The sequence below is a fragment of the Castor canadensis genome, chromosome 17 (genome assembly GCF_047511655.1).
Source record: "Castor canadensis chromosome 17, mCasCan1.hap1v2, whole genome shotgun sequence".
Taxonomy (NCBI): Eukaryota; Metazoa; Chordata; class Mammalia; order Rodentia; family Castoridae; genus Castor; species Castor canadensis.
The window spans coordinates 20,239,791-20,260,156 of NC_133402.1; the positions used below are offsets into that span (position 1 = coordinate 20,239,791).

The window sequence follows — 20,366 nt, forward strand, 5'->3', positions numbered from 1 at the left end:
TAAACAAATAGATTCTTACTCATGACAGATTAGAGATATAAAGATTTATATAGAGATATAAATAGCTATATATTAGGTATATAGACATTTGACAGACTCAAGTGTTGGGAAAAAGAAGCCAGAGATTGTTTTTCAGAAGCAATATACATTTGATTATGCAGGGCTTCCACGTGCAAGAGGGTTTTTTGTTTCTCTACCTAGGTAGTTGTCAGGTTCACACAAAGGTGGAAAATGAAGGAGAGGTTGATTGGGCCAGTTTGGGAAGATCTGGGTTGCTGTGTCAGAGAATTAGGATTTCATTCTGTAAGTGGTCAAGTTTTAAAGTATATTCATTGCAGTTCTTGGATCCACAGAGGTTCGCATGAGCTCCTTTGGGGACGGTCCAAGTTGGGCATGTATTGAGCCCACATTCTCCCGCCCCCGCTTTCCCCAGAGCAGCCCAGCTGCAGAGTGAGCACCCTGGGCTCATCTGTTGTTCTCTACTTCCTTTCTCAAGAATTGCACCTCCTTCATATAGGCTACCTAGTAAAAATGTGATGGATTAATGGGTGGATATTAGCATCCTGCCTAAGGTATCCTTCAAGGAAATGGTTCTTGCATTATGCCTTTTATTGCTTTTATTATCATTGTCTTTTATTACCAGTTTCTATCAAAACTGTCAATTTGTTAATGATTCGAATAAGTAATCCACACTCATTGTGGTCTTCTGTTTGTATGGTTTTCACAAAAGAGAAGGCAGAATTGCTGTGTGACTTACTAACATTCATAATATCCCCCTCCTGTCTCTTACTTTCTCTTCACATCCCACTGGGTTGATAACCCACTCTTCTTATGAGCATTCCCAGTGCTGCCCTTGTGAAATAGGGAGGCTTGCAGACTGAACTTGGAGATCTTCATGTTAAGTGAGGGAAGCCAAGCTCAGAAAGAAATACTGCATGCTTTCACTCATATGTGAATCTAGACCTGAAATAGTAATACATGATATGGTTGTAAAAGGGGGACTGTTAGGGGGTTAGTGGGTGGGAGGAGGGGGAAAGGAGAGGGAGGGTGGTGGGGGTGATTATTATGGAAGTACATTATATAAATTGTATGAAACAGCACAATGAAGCCTACCAAAAACTGTTAAAAAGGAGGTGGGAAGAGGGGAGGGTGGTTAAAAAAGACTAATGTAGATGGGGTGAATTTGGTCAAACTCAGGCTTGTTCTGGACATTGCTTTCGGTAATCTGCTTTGTTTCCCCATATATCATGATAATTTTCTTTTTTTTTTTATTTATAATTCATATGTGCATACAAGGCTTGGGTCATTTCTCCCCCCTGCCCCCACCCCCTCCCTATAATTTTCTCATGACATTAAATAATTCTCATAATATCAGCATAAGTATTGTAACCATTTTTTCCACTCTACACAAGTATATTTTGTGTTCTGATGGTGTCTAGAGCTGGCCCAAGGAGAACACTTGAGGCCACAGTTTCTCAAGTTAAGACCGGCTCTGAAAATTTCCCATCTATTATTGACTGATATTTTTGAGATGTATAAAATAAGAAAAATTATAGAATAGAAACATTTTCTTTTTGAGAAGTATAAGAAAAATGATATAATAGAAACCTTTTCAATAAAATACTAAATTTTCATAGAAAAGTGAAATAAAGGTACACAAAGCCCCAACCCAATCTTTTTCCATTTGTTATTAGAAGGAATAGATATAGAATCACCTTTTGAAATTACTACATAATTTCTTAGTGTTTACTCTCACTGGATATTCTCACAAGGCAGTGACAGTCACCTGCACTCCCCCTGACTGTGCCATGGCACACTCACAGACAGCATATGTGCTCTTACCTTCATAGAGCATTAGTGGAAAGTTAAATAACAAGTTTAGTTTGCTGTTGGAGGGTTCAGCCAGCAACCTTCAACTCTCCTCATCTTCTATACACAAGAAGACTCAGAAGGGACCCTGGATGAATCTCAGTGGAGGTCGTGCTGTGCCATTCTTTGGGGTTCCCTGACCAATGGTCTTCATCTTGACTCCACATTCACGAAGACTCTCCTCTACCACAGGCTCCTACAAGAGTGATTCATAGATCTAGCTTCGCTAGGATTAATTCATCTAAGCATCTTATTAGGCATAATTGATATATAATAAACTACACATTTAAAGAGAAAAACAAAATGAGGGTCCTGTTCCAGGACTGTACCCCTGTGCTCCATGTGTCATGCACTTGTTAATGTCCTTTCTTGCAGAGGTGGAATTTAATGTATCAGAAGCATTTGTTCCTCTCACCACCCCGAATTCCAATCACTCATCCCACACTGGAAATGACTCTGACTCTGGGACCTTGGAGAGGAAGCGGCCAGCCAGCATGGCAGTGATGGAAGGGGACTTGGTAAAGAAGGAGAGGTGTGTTTAGAGCTGTTCACTTGTAAATCACGTAGAACATTTAGATCCGTGCTATCTGGTACTGGCTCAGTGGGTCCCTATGCACCCCTGACTGATAGAGTGTAGATAATTGAGGAAGCTTGCTATAGGTCACTGCAAGTATTAATCTGACCTTGAAGTAGGTCTGTAGCTTATCAGTTAACTGCATCAAGCTTTACGTAACACCAGTGGTGGAAGGGCATCACACACACTGCACACTTGCCTAAATGTATTTGGTTGGTAGGAAACAAGCAAAGAAGAACCAGCTAGTATGGACATTTTTCCAGGATTGTGTGTGAGAACAGCTCACATCTCAGTTGAGATGTGTCATTTGCTATTTAAAGAGTCTATTTTTAGCATTATTTGTCCTTGTAATGAAGTTCAGCCAGAGAAACCTCGGTATTAGCTAATTCAGGAGGAAAAAATGACTGTATTGAACTTTGTAAGAGGCAGTCTATCTCTTTACTGTTCTCTGTGGGCAGTTTCTGAGATTTTCAAGGGTAATTGGCTATTTTGATTTTTGCCTTCAAATGCCGCCTATCCAGTATGGGTAATGAAGTGCCACTGTAATGTTCACCAGTAATGCTAAGAGTTAAGAGGCCTGTTTGAAGTAATGTGCTTTCCTTCATATATGTAATATTAGTGGGAATGGTTTACATTAAAGCTACACAAGTTCTTATTTTAATTGCCCAATCTTATAGTGAGGCATGGGTTTTTTTTTGTTTGGGAGTTTTTTTGTTGGGGGGTGGGCAGGGGAGGTACTCACAGAAAAGAAAAATGCTTTGCCTTCCTATTCTCTCTCTAAAACTTATTCTGTGTAGAAGTTTCACCTACACAGGAGCTGCATTCCTCTTGAATATTACTCTATCCATAACAAAATTAACTTCATGTATGTATTTTAAGCTATAAAATCTGGTGTTACAAGTCTGGTTAGCACATGATACACAATGCTCAGTTATCTGCCTCAGTGGATTCTCCCTGCCAACTGACCTAGTAAACACAGCCCAGGGAAGTGTGTATCTTTTTAGTTTTTGAACTGAAGGAAAAAAAGAAAGTTTTCAAGTTCATACATTGATGGGCTTAAGTGAAGTGCTTCTTCCTTCCATCCTAATGCCCAGCCACCGTTCTTCCCCAAAACAACTATTTTTCCAATCTGTCATATCTTTCAGATATATCTTTTCCTATGTACACATGCATGCTTCAATGTCCATTTATGAGGCATGTGGCATGGTGACTTTACCTTGCCATCAGTAGGCCTTCTGGACTCAGCTTCCACCTCATTTCCCAGACATGGATTGGAGGCAGGAATTAAGTAATGAGGAAATAAGCACATTACTGTGATGTCACTCAAGATAAGACCTGCTTGTTTGCTCTCAGCTGCTCACTTCAAACTGATCAATGATATTAATCAGTACCAGGTTGTTGGCTTTGCTCAGGTTGGAAGCCAAGATGAGTGCTTGCTTTGGTAATGGGTATGACCATTAGTGTGGTCCTTGTTACTTTTCTGCATGCTGGGCAGCTTGGGTGGCTGTCCTTGTGTATGTTTTTAACACATGAAAACCATCGGGCTTCTGTCTCTGTAGTCGGCTTGCTTGGTGTGCTGACTGTTTCTTCTCTCTGTGTAGCTTTGGTGTGAAGCTTATGGACTTCCAGGCCCACCGGCGCAGTGGCACTTTAAATAGAAAGCATATATCCCCCGCTTTCCAGCCGCCACTCCCACCCACGGATGGCAGCACCTTGGCTCCAGCAAGCCCAGAGCCCCCTTCCCAGAGCTCTAGGGCTGAAAGCAGCTCAGGGGGTGGGACTGTCACCTCCACTGCAGGCATACTGGAGCAGGGGCCAAGCCTGGGTGATAGCAGGTAAGGAGCCCACTTCTGCTGGCAGCGGACGCCACAGAATCTTCTCACAGGTGGTGCCTTTGGGTATGCCGTTCAGGTCCAAGGAACCAGCCTGATGAAGAGTGAATTGAACTTGCCTTCACTCTTCTGGTTAACAAAGAGTAGAGAAAAAGACTGCAAGTCGCTTGCTTCCTTTTCTCTTTTCACAGAAAAGCAACTTTTGTTTGCATTCTTTACTATACTGCTTTGGTGCTTGAAACCAGAGGCTAAGAGGTGTCTAACAGTGTGACCGACCTCTGTACCTGTCTTGTGTAGCCATCAGTGTCCATGTGCCATGTGCTTGTTGTCATTCACCGTGCTAGCCAGGAAGCATTTGAATGTAGCAGGTTAGTTCAGCACTAGAATTCCTGCCATGTGACTCATTCACACGCCTTCTAACTTTCTCAGTCACACAGACTCACTGAGTAACTGGTACGGGCCAGGCACTCTACTAGGCGCACCAGGTGCCTAAGGCCCCCTCCCTTTGGGGCTGTTAGTTTTGTAGGGGATCTGGCACATGGGTACAAGGTTGAAAATAAGATGACATTTTTTTCTTAAAACGCTCTTTTGATTGTGTAACCTTTTTATAAGCCATCGAGAGTGGGCGATAGCACAGTATAGCAGCAACTTTAAGAGAAGGTGCCTTTTGCTGGGCGCTAATGGCTCACACCTATAATCCTAGCTACTTGGGAAGCTGAGATCAGGATTGCAGTTAAAGGCCAACCCTGGCAAATAGCTCTAGACTCCATCTCCAAAATAACCAGAGCCAAATAGACTGGAGATGGGGCTCAAGAGGTAGAGCACCTGCTTTGTAATCATGAAGCCCTGAGTTAAAAACCTAGTACCATAAAAGAGAGAGAGAGAAAGAGAGAGAAAGTACCTCTGAATGTGAGGGTTTTATTTAATTTGTGTTGATTCAGTTCTGCACACTGATCCTGGCAGAGGCCACATGGTGGCTTCTCTTGTGGCTCAGAACTGGCAGCTGCTATAAAAGATGAGCCCTGCCACACAGTGTGCACTAAAATTCTTGTCACTTGCTATATGTTGGCCATCTACCAAGCACTCAGTGGTCATACATGGAGTGAAGTAAATGTGAATAAAATGAGGATGGCCTGTTTGTTCATGCATTGCTTTTCCCCACACAGAGATGATTTCACATTGGGAGAACTGTTTCATTTATCTTCTTTGGTTGTTGATAGAGAGTCTTGTAGTATGTGATGTTGCTTATAAGATAAGCACTCTGTTCAGACATCATAGCTGGACTCTGGATGCTTTGTGCATTCCTGAATCCTTTTTAACTCACATAATCTTGGAAAGTTCATTTTCCAGTTAAGAAAAATTAAGGCTCCAAACTTACAGGGTTTCATACTGGCTCCACATGGGCTTCTCCATAACTGCTGCTCCATACATGTATTTGTTTGGGTTTAGATTTTTGATATTTGAGAAAAAGATATTTAAGCAGATTTATAAATTTTCCTTTCCTCGTGACATTCAGTTTGTTTAATCAAGACTAAATATTTTAAACCACAGCTTAACTAAAAAAATAAATATTTAGTCACTGCAGGAGGACAAATGGAATGTCAGTCATCAATTTGTTCCTTTTTTTTAATACTCTGTAGTATTTTCATGTACATTTCACTGATGGTATTCACTCCTTGGTGACCTTAACAGAGTATCACTGTAATGTTTGGCATAGAAAGTTCTGGTCCAGGAAGTAGGAAGCTTGAGTTCTGGCCCCTTCCCTGCTACTGTCAGCTCTGGCCAGGAGTCACCACTTAGCTTCTTGGAGTTTCTCTTTCCTAAAGACCAAATAATTGTTTTTTACTTAGTTTTGTACTATATATAAAACCACTCTTCATTTTTTAAGATATTGCCCATTTTAAGTACAAGCAAAGTAGAACTTGAGGTTTATTGTGGACTCCTTTGAAATAGCCTTTAACATGACGTTTGAGTGGCAGAGTAGTCAGTCTGATGCAGGGAATCTCAAAAAGAAATGCAGTCTTTAAGTAGTCGCTAGCTTTATGGGCCAATGTGAACTGTTTCAAGTTGGCTTTCTGTGTCTCTGGGTTCCTGTATCCACAGATTCAACCAACCGCTGGTTAGAAGTGCATATATTTTAAAATCCTGTCTTTACTGAATACAGACTTTGTTCTTGTCATTATTCCCTAAACAATACAGTATAACCATATAAATACAATACAGCATTTCCATAGCATGTACAATGTATTTGGTATGATAAATAATCCAGAGATGATTTAAAGTACACAGGAGGATGTTGATAGTCATTCAAATATGACCTCATTTTATATAAGGGGTTTTGAGGATCCTTGCATTTTGGTATCTGTGGAAAGTCCTCATATCAAGCCTCCTGGGATAACAAAGGACAGCTATATTTTGTAGTATGTTTAGCTTTGCTAGCTGAGAATGTCTGACATCTAACTTGCCTTATACTCCCCTTAGTCCTCCAAAACCCAAGGACTCTGTATCTGTAGCTGTCGCTGCACCTGGGAGAAACAGCAGTCAGATGACCACTGGCCAAAACCAGGCCCAGGCAGGCGGTGGCTCCCACCAGCTTGCGGCAGGCCCTGCTCATAATGCTGCTGGCCCCAGCCCCCACACTCTGCGCCGGGGTAAGTACCTCTGTTCCTGCCCTTGGGGAGGGTATGCAGGCCTCCTGGGGTTAGTGCAGGGAGCCAGGTCATGAAGCCTGGGAACAGATTTTTCTACATTTTCTCCCAGCTTTGCCCCAGCAGGGGACACAGGCCCCATCGCCTGTGCAGCTACTCCTGTGCTTCCTTTCCTAGTTCCCTCTGCACTGAGGTGTTAGGGGTGATCTTTTAGTCAATATGAATTTTCAGTTAGTATTGCTTAGCATAGCAAAAATACTTTTTTTTTTTTAAAAGGTGTTTATGGCAACCAGAGTATGGGTGATATCTGAAAGGTCTCTTACTTTGTAAGCTAGTTGGGTATTTCTGTGGAAAAGGTCTTCTGAGTTCCTGGAGTCGAAAGTTCTAAGCCAACATAGCAGAAGAGACTTCATTCACCCTTATCAATATTGAATTCTAGGCACTGTGAACAGGGAGCCAGGTGATGTGGGAAGGAGGAAGAGGAAAAAGAGTACATGACATGGGTGTGATCTCTGTTCTGCCATTTCCTAGCTGTGTAATCTCTTACAAAACACTTGCCCTCTCTAAGCCTCAGTTTTTTCTGCTGTGAAATGCGTATCACAGGGCCAGGGATGCAGTGAGTTAGTGAGAGGAACATGAGCTCTTTTCTGAAGTGGGCCTGGCATGCACGTGATTGCTGGGTTGAGTGGCACATGCTCATTTCTTTCTTCATTTCCTTCTCCCTTTCTGGAGGATCAGTGGGTCTCAGCAGAAATCTAACAGTGCTCTGCTTTCTGCTCCTTCTGTTCTTTTCCATCCTACTGTCCTCCATGCCAAATTCCCACCCCGGATCTCAGCTGGTGCCTGAGGACAGGGATGCTGATTTAGTATTCTTTTCAGAAATAATTCTAAGGCAACTCTTCCAGAATAGATCTATTCACTCAAATGAGTCTGGACTAGAATTGGTAGAATTTCTGGGTTTTTTTTCTTTCTTTCTTTGTGTGTGTGTATGTGTGTGTAAATCAAACCCTTAGGAGAAGATGGCTTGGGAGGGCCATTGTGAGCTAAGGTAGGCCAAGGGTGCTATGCCGTCCCCTCTGTTTCATGCTCTGGGGTCCTGCGAGAGATCATTGGCTGAGGCTGCCGAGGAGACTGGGACAGCTTTCCTATGAGTGAGGCAGCCAAATGACAGGCTCAAAGGTGTTCAAATGCACTTGACTTTTTTTTTTCTTTTTTTGTGGCAGTACTGACCCAGGGCCTGGTGCTTGCGAGGCAGGTGCTGTACACTGAGTCACCCCAGCCCTTTGCACTTGATTGTTTAAATAAACTTTCTATTTTGGAATAACTGAGACTTACAGAAAAGTTGCTCCCATATCCCCTCCATCCAGTTTCCCCTGTTGTTAATTTTACTCTGGTACCACCATGGTACACACCACAGCCAGAGACCACTGTTGGTGCATAACCACCCATTTAGGCTCCACGCTGGGCTGGGATTTCCCTAGTGTTTTCCTGGGGTCCTGCCCAGGAGTCCACACTCCACTAAGGCAGATTCGGTCTTCCCCTGGTTTTCACACTTGGCTTTCACAGTTGGAGCACTGGTCCTTCCAGATGGACAGGTGGGGCTGACACCATGGGTACCCTCCTGACCCCTCCTCCTAGTGGTGGGGTACAAGTGACACGGCATGGCTTATTCCACTCAGCTGAGCCTTGCAACCCTGGCTGAAGTAGTGCTGCTAGCACCTTGCTGCTCTCACTGAACAGTGTTTTTGGTTTTTTTCCCCCTATGTGCAGCTGTTAAAAAACCCGCTCCAGCACCCCCAAAACCAGGAAACCCGCCCCCTGGGTACCCCGGGGGCCAGAGCTCCCCCGGAGCTGGAGCGACCCAGCCGACACCCAGCCTGTCCCCGAAGCCGGGCCCCCGCAGTCCATCGCCGCCGCCTGCACAGCCGGCGGGCGCCCCGCTGCTCTCTGCGCCCCGGCGGTGTTCGGGGAGCCTGAACCCCATCCAAGCACCCAGCCACCCGCCACCGCAGCCCCCCACACAGGCCTCACTGCCGCAGGCACCGGGACCAGAGCAGCCGCCGCACTCGCCGCCGCGGACGCCCACACCGCCCAGCACTCCGCCCCTCGGAAAGCAGAGCCCTGCGCTCGCCCAGGCCCAGGCCGAGTCCCTGCAGCCGCACGCGGGGACCCTGCCGAGGCCCAGGCCAGTGCCCAAGCCCAGGAACCGGCCCAGCGTGCCCCCGCCCCCGCACCCTCCCGGGCACCCGGGTGATGGCCTCGCCAGCGCCAGCGTCAGTGCAGCGCCCACCGCCTCCAGAGTCACTGGTGAGTGGGGAGGGGACCGGGCAGGCGTCACTGGCCCACGTCAGCACGGGTGCGCCAAAATCACAGAGGCTGAGTTGCCTCGTGTACCTACTCCCGGGTCTTCAGCATTGCTGTTTAAGACAGATCTACAGTTAGGGATTTCAAAGTACGAGGACTTTTTATCCAGGTGGAAAACACCTTACCTCATGAGCATGAAGGTTCGGTTCTTAGTGAAGCCTAAACGAAATGCTCATTTTCCTCCCAAGAGTAAGTGAAGAACTTCAGCCTGGCTTATGCGAAGTTGGCTGTTTGAGGAAGGCAGATCTCAGAATCTCAGCATGTCAGAGGTTAGCTCAAGTAGTTTGTGAGAGAAGAGAAGTCAAGAATTTCTTGTGACCTAGTGGAGGCTTATTTTGGAGGTGGTACCCTAATGGATGTTTTTTTATAAGCAGCCCAAAATATGACCGTTTTATTTAATTACGATAAATACTTCCATCCCACATCCTCAGAATTACTACTTAACTGAAAGATGAATAGCTATTGTTAGTGTGTTTTAAAAATGGGAACTCGGAGCTCCACATCCTTCCTCCCCACAGCCTCCTCTTAGTTACAGCAGCCTAGCTGCAGATTGAGAGAAAGCATATTTGAGAAAGGCCCTGAACTGCACCCAGAGCTGGTACCCCTGGTAATAAGGGTTAACTAGATATAAACAATGTCTTTCACTAACTTTTTTTTTCAGGAATATAATGCACAGTTTGCACATTATAAATGTTAATAACTTTTCTTATGACATCAGAGTGTTTATTTTGAAAACCATAAAGCCACATTGGTTTGTTTGCTTGTTTGTTTCCCAATAGATGTCCTTCCTAGTGCCCTCACAGGTGGGGAAGGTTTCCAGGACTAAGGTCTGTAACCGCCCCCCCAAGCAGCTTGAACCGCAGCTCCAACTGCTCCTGCTTAGCCGCATCCCGTGTGCGTGCTTTTGACTCTGCTCCAGAGTGGCCGCTGACCCCATGCCCTCGCAGTGGCAGGCCATCTGTTCTGTAGCATGTGGAAGTTCCTTTGTTTCTGTCAGAAGCACTTTGAGCTGCAATGTCCGAATCCAAGAGGTAGATGTCAGTAGAGTGAGAGCTCAGATACGAAAGATATTTTCTTTCTTTTTTGGTAAGCCTTTCACAAGCATTCTGCTCTTCTCAGTGCCATTTACCTGTCATTGATTGGCTCATCACCATCCAACAAGAAAGGCCTCAGTGTCATCAGTGCAGAAAATTGTGTCCTTTCTGTCTTGAGCTTTAATTTTTAATTTTTTGTATCTTAAGTGCAAGTTAACTGCATGGAGCTTTTTAATTGATGTGAAATTCTCAGGACCAAAAACAAAAAAAGGTTCCCCCCCCCCCCAATGATCCTTCCCTGAATTCCTTTAAACCCCTTTGTAGTCTAGCATGCTTAATTGTAAGTTTTGCTTTCTTAAACTGTATGAGCTTTTTAAAAGGCGCTGTGAGGCTTCTCCAAATCTGCCTTGATGCTCATGCTACACAGCAGAATGCTCTCCTTACTGTACCATTGCTTTCAGCTGGGCATTCAGCCGTTTGTGGAGCACATAGCGAGTGCTCGCAGCTCAGTAAGACTTCATGTAGACACCAGAAGGAAAAGCAGAGTGTAACTTAGAAAATGTTGAGAAGGCACAGACATGTTTCAACCTTCCTCCTTCCTTAGGCTGGCAGTGCCCAGTGAGGCATAGAGATCATTTATACAGTCAAGTGATTAAATCCTAATTGAGGCTGAGCCTTTTAACATTTTAATGCTTGTGACACACCAGAATTTATTCCTAGAGCTTTCCTTTTACTTAGATGGAAGACTGTAAACCAAAATTATGCCTGTTCTATAATATCATCATGATCTAGGTGTCTTTATGCCAAAAATGGTTTTTGTTATTATTTACACCTTGATGGTACTGGGATTTGAACTCAGGACTTCGTGTGTGGAGGCAGATTCTCTACTGCTTGAGCCATGCCTCCAGCCCCTTTTATTTTGGTTATTTTGGATATAGGATCATGCTTTTTGCCCAAGCCTGCCTGGACCTTGGTCTTCCTGTTTTACATTTCCCATGCCTATCTTTTTTTCCCATTGAGATGGGTTCTCATGAATTTTATTTTATTTATTTATTTTTTCTGGGCTGGCCCTGAACACTGATTCTCCTGATCTCAGCCTCTCAAGTAACTAGAATTATAGGCGTGAGCCATCAGCACCTGGCTTCAGAAAGTTGTTTTATTGATCAGCACCAATAACTATTAGATAGGTGAACTTTTTTTAACATTTAAAAATATTTTCCCTTAAGATATTAGCTAAATATTTAAAAGCCAGTCTGTGCTATGAATTCTAACATGAGAAATTCCAGGTCACCATTCTTACCTCCGTATTAAAGAACTAACCTGTAATACCTCAAAACCCCCTGCACTGCCTTTCAAGTGCACAAAAAGCCAGCATTTAGAACATAGGAATCTGTTAGTGTTGATTGTGCTGCTGTTAACTATTCTTGGATATAGCCCTGGGGTTTCGAGAAGAAGAGAATTAACTCCCTTGGACATGGTGGCCCCTTTTTATGCCATCATGTTTTCACTTAGAACTTCAGACGGGCAAACTCCTGAACACAGGCTATTCACTGAAGCAGTTCATTTTGGAGAGCTGGATTAAGGTAAACCCTTGAGGAGATCACTTTTGTCAAGCAGGTTTGGTAGCCACCTCCCTGCACTCTGCCAGAACTGAACCCTGTGAAGCAGGATTCTGTCATTGTCTAGCTCTTCACAATTCCAGAAGGCAGAAGAGTTTTAATGTCCCAAGTAAGAGTCTACATCTTTCTGCTTTTAAAGTCATAGGTTTTAGCAAAAAGTGTTCTAATTTAAACATTTTATTAAATAATTTAGATGTATGACCTGCCATATTCAGTAAGAACTGAAATTGGAATATTTAATGGTAAGGAAAAGGCACCTGATTGGCCAAGCGTTTTTGCTATTGTATGATCATATCCGTGCATTAATGCCTGTCACTAACCCGTCATTCTAACCGTGCCCGCTTGCATCCGTACTAATAGTGCATGCACTAAAGGAAGACTGGCTTTGTTCATGCTTGCTGTCAACTGTTCTGAATACTAAGTGTGTTCACGGGCGGGGAACAGGTGGGCCAGGGGCTGGCCTTGTTACTTCTTCAGTTTCCATTCTTTTCTCTATCGTGCAGTCTTGAGGTGGGGTAGAAAGGACATACCATAGAGGTGGAGTAACCCAGGTTATAATTTCAGCTCTGTAACAACAGGCCAAATGGTGGTCATCTGCAGAATGGCGATATCTGGCAGAAATGGGGAATGGTTAAATTAGATCAAGCAAGAAAAGCAGCAGCTACAGTTTATAATATCCAGTGACTCTAAATGGACAGTTATTATGTTTATCCAGAGTAAAATATTTTAATTTGTTATATATGAGATTCCTATGTCAACATTTACAAAACCCACATGCCCAGTCCCAGCCTCCTAGGACTGAGAGGTGAGGGGGGTGAAGTCTTGGTGTGTCTTTCTTAATTTGGATGCACCCCTTACTTTCCCATGGGTCAAGAAGACGGTGCTGTAGAGGAAGAGCTATTTCTTAACTTAGAATACTTGCTATTAGAGTACTCATGAAACAGGACCGTTTGCTGGCTCTCCCGTTCTCTTTCTTAAATCAGACTCTTTTTTTTATATAATGAGAGTAATACGGTTTTTAAAAATAAGCATGGATATTAAAGAAAATTTGAGAAATACAAATAATCACAAATCAACCAACCTTCTACAGTTGCAGAAGTCTATTTATAATCTGCTTTCAAAAAAAACAAAAAACAAAAAAACTAAGTTTATTTTTGTGACAGCCAGGAGGTGCATAACATAATTATTTGGCCTGTATCGATTTTGAGCCTGCATTTTTTTGCTTTACATCCCATGCTTTTTCTCATGTGGGAATGTGTATTTTGTAGCCACCTTTTTCAGTGACTTCATAATATTTCATCAGCAGATGTACTTATAGTTGGATCTTAATGCCTTCAGCTTGCAGTTTATTTTAACAAGTAGGCAACAGAATCAAGTCAAGTTAAACACCCTGAACAGAATTTCTCCTTTGGCTAGAATAATAAAAAGTTAACTCAATCTCTCATAGGTGAGAACACTGCCAGGCCCTCAAGATCCTAGGTTAGAGAGAAGGAACCTCGGCTGCTACTGGGGAGTAGGTGTGGGGGGGTTGCTCATTCTACAGTTGTGCTTAAGCATTTAATTTCAGGGGTGTGACTGGATCTGTTACTTGTCCAGGTTTCTATCAGAATAATCTTAGCCTTTTTGAAGATAGGTTTACAACCTAAAACACATTCTCAAAATTGTTGAGGTATAGTTCTTCTAAAACCATACCTTAAACTGTAGAATGCCAGTCCTGGCCCTTGGAGGGCTGCTTCCTGGGTAATGTCAGTTCAGGAAGCAATCTGGGTAACAGTGATCAGAGCCCCAATCCATGTCCACCTTCCAGCTGAGGCTGGTTACCAGGTTTCTTTTTTTGGATTTGGGCCTTTATTTTTTAGTATCTGTCATTTAAACTTAACTCTAAGCAGTATACTCAAAGACCAGCTATTTTTGGAATGCACATAGTATATAAATGCAAAGCTGGAGAGGCTTAGAGGCATTAAAAGAAAAAAAGAGGGTGTTTTTTTTTTCAGAATTGAGGACCTCATGCTTGCTAAGTAGGTGTTCTTATCTCTTGAGCCACTCCACCAGACCAAAAAAAGAGTTCTTATAGGTGTTTCCCTCCACCCCTTTTCTACCACATGAATCACAGTGTTTAAGACTCAAACCTTTATCTCCTTTAGGATCCTCCTAAAGATTTACACAGTGAGTTGTGCAGATTAAGAACCAGAGTCCAATTGCTGGCTGGGTTCCTCTTCTGAGGACTGGCTTGTCACCTTGGATGGGGAGTGGCCTCTGAACTGTTGCCTCTGTAGCAGAGCTGGTGCTGCATTGTCATCTCATGAGGACTTACTGAGATGACATGATGACATGTGGAGCACTCAGTGAATCTGTGGTCCATAGACATTGCTCAGTTATGTCAGCTTCCCCTTCTGAAAATGGGCTCTGCATTTCATACTACTTGTGTGCAAACAGATTGTTTTCTTTCATGAAATGATTCCTGTAAGAATGAGAGAGGGGCTGTGGAAGCCAGATGGCAGGCAGAAGGAAGGAAGTTCCCTTCCGCCCTACCACACATTTTTCCTGAATATGTAATTGTGTTATCATAAGCAGAGGAACAATAAAAAATTGAGAAATTAATTATATGAACCTTATGAAGAAAAAGAGAACCAGATTGTCCTGTGGAAGGGTTGGTGGCTAGTGGTTCTTACTTGCATGTACATACAGACATTAACAAGTAGAAACTCAGGACTTTGCAGCATGTATGCCTCCCACATCACATCTGTCCCATGGTCTCTTGTAAACTCCTTGGGCTGAGAAGAGACACTGGCTAGTGGCACCACCTGTTTTGTGGGGTTGGGATAGGGAAAAATGGGATTCACAATTTTCTTGTTCCAGTGTTGCTTTTGAGTCACAGCTGCTTCTTTCCTAAAGACATAAGAAGGGAGGATTGGGAAGACGATTACACAAGATAACTCTTCATCTGTCCATCCATCCATCCATCCACAAAGTTTATGGAACTTCTACTGTTTGCCAGTCACTGTTCTAGACACTGGGATGTGCTGTGAACAAGACAGATGTGCCCTGGCCCCCAAAACCCTCCATTCTGCTGAGGACAAATCTAAGACATTCTCAGTTCTATGCACACAGACCACCTTTGAGTGCACCACTGAACGGTGCAGTCTAGCCCCATTCATTAGGTTTTCTAGTTATCATAAGACCTCAAATGACCTTCAGGTCTTACCTGAGTGAAATGACCTAAACTCTTTGATACCTTTGCACCTCCTTAAATCTGAGAATTTCCTGTTCTGTGGTGCATAGGAAACCTTGAGGTACAGCTCTGCCAACACAGCCATCACTGTGAGAAAAGGGAACTCCCAGGGAGAAAGTAGATCTCACAACTCAGAGCATTGGGGACAGAAGTGTGGAAAGGAACATGGGCAGGAAGCAATCTCCAAGCATCGGGCCTCTTAGAAGTGCACCAGCATTGCCAGCTGTGCCTGCCTTGGTGAGGTGCTGGAGGACCTCAAAACCAGCTCCCACCAAGGGCAGATGTGGTGTAATCATGCTCCCCAGTATATAAGAAAGGCAGCTGTTTAGCATAGCTGGGGAGCCCCCAAACAGATTCCTTCCACTGGTTTCCTCTCTGCTCCCTTCCATGATTAGCTCTGATTGACAAAGTAAAACTACAGCAGACCTAAACATTTCTCTCATATGACAGCCCTAAATATCTAACAAAGCTCTTGTAATTTTTGAGAACTCATATCCACCAGGGAAGCCAAACCTTCTGTCTTGATTAAGGCTGGGCTTCCCACTTGACCATAGGTCTGTCTTGTTCACTGTTGTATCCTCAGCAGGCAGAACAGAGCCTGGCATGTAGTTGGTGCTAAGAAAATATTTGTTTATGAACAAATTAAGATCTGCTCGTCTCTTTGGGAAGAGAGCTATAATGAATAAAGGTGTCTTATGAGTATGTAAATGGGGGACAGTGACTTGAGGATCATATATTTGCCATCTCAGCCAACATAGTAAGACATGAAAAGGGAAAGAGATTTATAAGTACAAGGAATTGGAAAGAGATGAGAAAATTAATATTTGCAGGAGATTTGGCAATCTACTGTGGTTATGTCAACAGCACTGTGGTGCCAGGTGTCACCCTGGGGGAGAAGGGCTGTATGGCACTGGCATCTGGTGGAGAAAGACAGGAATTCTGCCCAGCCTCCTGCAGTGCATAGCACAGTCCCCCACAACCCAGAATGATTCAACCCAAACTTTTGTTAATACCAAGACTGAGGTCACAGCATTCATACCAGGAAGAATGGTTTGTCCCCATCAGCCTTGGGAGTGAGCTGTTTCCAGCGCAGCTCTCTCCTCAGCCCAGACATTGTTAGGAGGCTTCAGCCAGTGCATTAGAGGCTTTGGTGAGAATAAAGTTTCCTTCACTCAAAGCAAGTGAATCCTTCCAGGGCCACATCTCTGAGGGCTGCCTAGGCTCACAGAAAGAAACTGCAAAGCAGAGTCACACTGTGCCATGCAGCTGCTATCTGTGGTCTCGGGCTTGATTCTCAGGACTGCTGAGGCCTCTAGCAAGGGACTGTGTGTGCATGGGCTGACTCGACCTTCCACTCTTCTCAGAGCACCCTCGGTGGCCTCTTGGGCATTGCCCTCACTTACACTGTGTCTCTTCATGTTTTTGTCCAGACAACAACTCTAGGGTTTCAGAACCGCTTCGCAGCATCTTTCCTGAAATGCACTCAGAGTCGGCAAGCAGAGACATGCCTGGCCGCATCCTGTTGGATATAGACAATGACTCAGAAAGCACCGCCTTGTGAAGAAAGCCGCCTCCCAGCTCTTGCCCTCCGCCCTGGGAATGGAACCGGGGCAGGTGAGCCTCTGTCTTTGCAGACCAAGCAGTGAAAAGCTTTCAGTGCAAGAGGAAGGCCTGGCCATGTAAGACTGGGCCCCACCCGGCCCAAGGAGAGCGTGGAGGCCTACACTTGAAGCTGAATGACCTGTGTCTGGAAGAAATTGGCTTTCTTCACCCAAGACAGAAATCATGCCAAAAAAAATCAAACCAGAATACCTAGAGCAGAGTGTTACTGCTGGGAAGTGTATAGGAAGCTTTTTTCCATGCTGTTAACTCAGGTGGCAACAACAGCAGCTTGGACCGAGTAAGCAACGCGTTAACTGTCTATTTAATAAAACACATTAATTGTGCAAGTCACCCACTTCCTGCCGCCTGGACTTTCATTCTCATATATTAGGAGAGAGCTTCCTCTCTTCAGATTTGCTGCAGAATCATTTTGTACTAAATATGGTCTGTGTCTTCCCTGCCCCTCACAACCATGAGCATTGAGGGCAACGGCTGGATCTGTTGCCTCATCAAACTGGATGTGACTTGTGCCTTGTGAATCGCCAGAATGTAGAGAAAAATGTACTGTGCATTTTTAAAACAACGTAATTGCCTTGATAAGGACCGAACATTATTCTAGTTTCATGTTTAATTTGAATTAAATATATTCTGTGGTTTATATGAAAACTTGATGATTCTTGGAGGCAAACTGTGAAGGGTGTGTGTGTGTGTATCTGTGTGTGTGTGTGTGTGTGTGTGTGTGTGTGTGTGTGTGTGTATGTGTGCACATATTGTCACTTAACCAAATAGAACTGTGGATGGGACATCTTGGAAGTCCCACTATAACTGTTGAAGTTTGAAAGACTAGAGAGAAAAGTCACAGTATTGGAAAATACCACCGGGTGCCCCAGAGACCTCCTAGATTGGCTGACCCTCTGCCAGTGTTCCATGGTTAAGGCTGCTCCTGTCATCTCACCAATCTGGAGACCCATTTCTTTTCCATCTATAGTCTTAGGCTCAGAGAGGTTGATTCCCTGTGACCCAGGCCCCTAGGGCTGGTGTGCACACCAGGAGCTGTGACTTCCACAGAAATTCCCTTTACCCATCACAGGAATGCTTTCAAGCCCTGTCTAAGGCACTGCTTTCCCAGGAGTGAGAAAGGAGGGGACCTAAAGCCAAGTGAGGGTGTTGGTTTGAACAACTGTCCTAATGGTGCCCCTCTCTGGCCCACATACAGCAGTTTTCTCTTGGGAACATAGACAGTGCATGCTGCCACAGTTGAGTGTCTGGAGCCATCCATTAGAGTTTTCTGGCTGTGTCCAGGACCTGTCCAGTCAGCTTAGAAGACATTGGGACTAGGTGGAGCTATACCAGGAGGATGGAGAGTTTGAGGCCATCCTGGGCTATATGGCAAAATGCTGTCTCATAAAAAACAAAAAAAAACACGTTGGGACTCCTTTTTACTATGAACTGACATAAACCTAATGACAAGGATGACCACATTTCACATTTTTCTTTCTTCTCGAAGTCCCTGTTCCTCCAAAGCCCTCCCTACACTTAATGACACTGAGAATATGAACCTATAACCTGTTTTCCCCACATCTCACATTGATGTCTGCTTAAAGACTCCCTCTTCTCTATTTTTCAATCTCTGCCTTTTGCTACAGAACAAGGCAGAGCTTCAGACAGGTTGCTGCTCAGTGATAAGCCCTTCCCTAGGGAATGTGGCTGTCCACTGTCCAAGTCTCTGCAGTGCCTTGGAGATGCTTCATCATGACGCTGGAGCTTGTACTCAGGAGGACATGGGGACACATGCTTGTCGAGGAGTCCACGTTGGTACCTGAGTGTGAAGAGACCACTGACACTCCCCCTGAGTGTAGCATCAGTTTTAAGAACATCTGTCCCTACCCTAACTGCTCCAAACTGCAGAAAAAAATGAAAACTATTTGATTACCTCTGTGTGTCAGAGGTAAATACCAAACTGAAGCAGCTGTCCATCATCTTTGAGGGGTGAGTCATGTGTGGGACCTGTGGCTCAATGTCATTTGGCACTGTAATCATGTCTGAGGCTGGTCCAGAGGCAGTACGGGAAAAGGCACCAAGTTCTCTTTCTTTGTTATTCTTCACAACCTGATTCCTCCAGCAAGGGTAGTTGCCACAGTGCCCTTCTGTGACACTGCACATACTAGAGCCCTTCACCCCGCCCAGTGTCAGAGGTGAATAAATCTGCATCTGAATTCACAGTGGCCTCCCTGGCCACCCAGGAAGGTGCTGGTCTCTAGGAAGATGCTACTGGAATGTGCCTTTCAGCTTGCTTCCTTCCCTTCTCCATAATTTCTCAGAAAATTCCAAGCCCATGTGCTTAGAACTTCTGACCTTGCTCCTACTGTCTGCACCATAGCACCGGGGGCAGGGGCCTGTCCTCTGTCCACCCCTGTGGGTCAGGCCCATCCAGTATCCTGGAAGAAGCCTGTTCTTGATCAGCACGTGAGAGGCTGCAGAGCTCCAGCAGGCAGGCCCCTGAGTGGTGCTGCTTGTACTGACTTCCACCCTGCTTCCACTCCAAGAGTTCAGAGGTGGCAGGGTGACCCCGTCCTCAGATTGTCTTGATAGCTCTGCTTCCCTGGGCTCCAATCCCCTTCCTCACTTGGGCCTCTGCTGTCTGCATCATATTTGAATATCTTAAGTCAAAACCCCTTCTAGTTTTTTCTCTGTGGTCTGCTCCCGTCACTCCCCACCATATTCCAAAGCTTCCATCCACCCTCTTCTCCCCAACCCTGCTTCACCATCTCTTCACTCCAGGGTGTCACGTAGCCTCTGAGACTCAGTCTCAGGTTATCACATCATGTGCAGCTCCTTGTTAGCAGGTGTGTCTATCCCAGTGGCTCCTCCTTTTTTATATAGGACATTGGTGGAACTGGGGAGGAGGAAAGATATGCCAGAGGTGAAGCCACTGACCCTGGGGCAGTCAGGTAGCAAGGTGACCTCAGCCCAGTGACTCTGCCTCCCTGGCCAGTGTTAATTTGTACAGGAGTTGGCACATGAGTCTTTCCCCCAGCAAGCAGCTCCCGCCTCTTCCAGCACAGCACTTAGGAGCTCTGGGTGACCATCGGCTGTGACCATGTGTGGCAGAGAAAAACAGTCTTTGAAGAAAGAAGTTTAAAAATGCAGAGTCAGAAGCGAGATGAGAGAGTGTACATTTGTTTTCCAAAAGTCTCCTAGTTCTCATCCACATTCTTGGGGCCATTTTGCATTTCTTGATCTTGTATTCTCAATAAATTGCTTTTTTGTTTTGTTTTGTTTTAAGGGGATTTTTTTTTTCGCATAAACTTTCCTGGGCTTGTTTCTGTTACTGCCAACCAAATACCTCCTACTTGATGCATCCCCTATAAAAGTCACATTTTCTGTCACAGGCATGTGAGGTCTGTTGAAACCTTGGCCCAGAGGCTTGGCAGATGCTAGGCGAGCTGGGACGCGGGCGGTCTAATCTGTACTTTTATGACAACTTATTTTGTATCCCCTGGTAGAGCTTGTCTTTATCCTTTCTTTTTAAGTATTTTTTATCTTAAAAAACCATATCTTTAATACCTTTTATATATTTTTGTTACTTGTT

General features: G+C 44.5%; 1 protein-coding gene across 7 annotated transcripts in view; it reads left to right on the forward strand.

Annotated features, from left to right (window-relative positions):
- Positions 1-17,440, forward strand: part of Arhgap17 (Rho GTPase activating protein 17) — a 93,195-nt gene extending 75,755 nt beyond the window's left edge. The window contains exons 16-21 of one of the 7 annotated variants that reach the window (XR_012443213.1): positions 2,245-2,401; positions 4,045-4,278; positions 6,757-6,926; positions 8,694-9,230; positions 10,067-10,318; positions 16,603-16,737. Coding sequence is in view for 6 of the 7 variants with exons in the window: in XM_074059738.1 (XP_073915839.1) it covers positions 2,245-2,401; positions 4,045-4,278; positions 6,757-6,926; positions 8,694-9,230; positions 16,603-16,733 (1,229 nt within the window). In the remaining variant the exon portion in view is untranslated. Of the gene's footprint in view, positions 1-2,244; positions 2,402-4,044; positions 4,279-6,756; positions 6,927-8,693; positions 9,231-10,066; positions 10,319-12,133 lie in introns of all 7 variants that reach the window. The other 6 variants (XM_074059739.1, XM_074059741.1, XM_074059740.1 and 3 more) reach the window with 6 other exon arrangements.
- Positions 17,441-20,366: the final 2,926 nt, after the last annotated feature.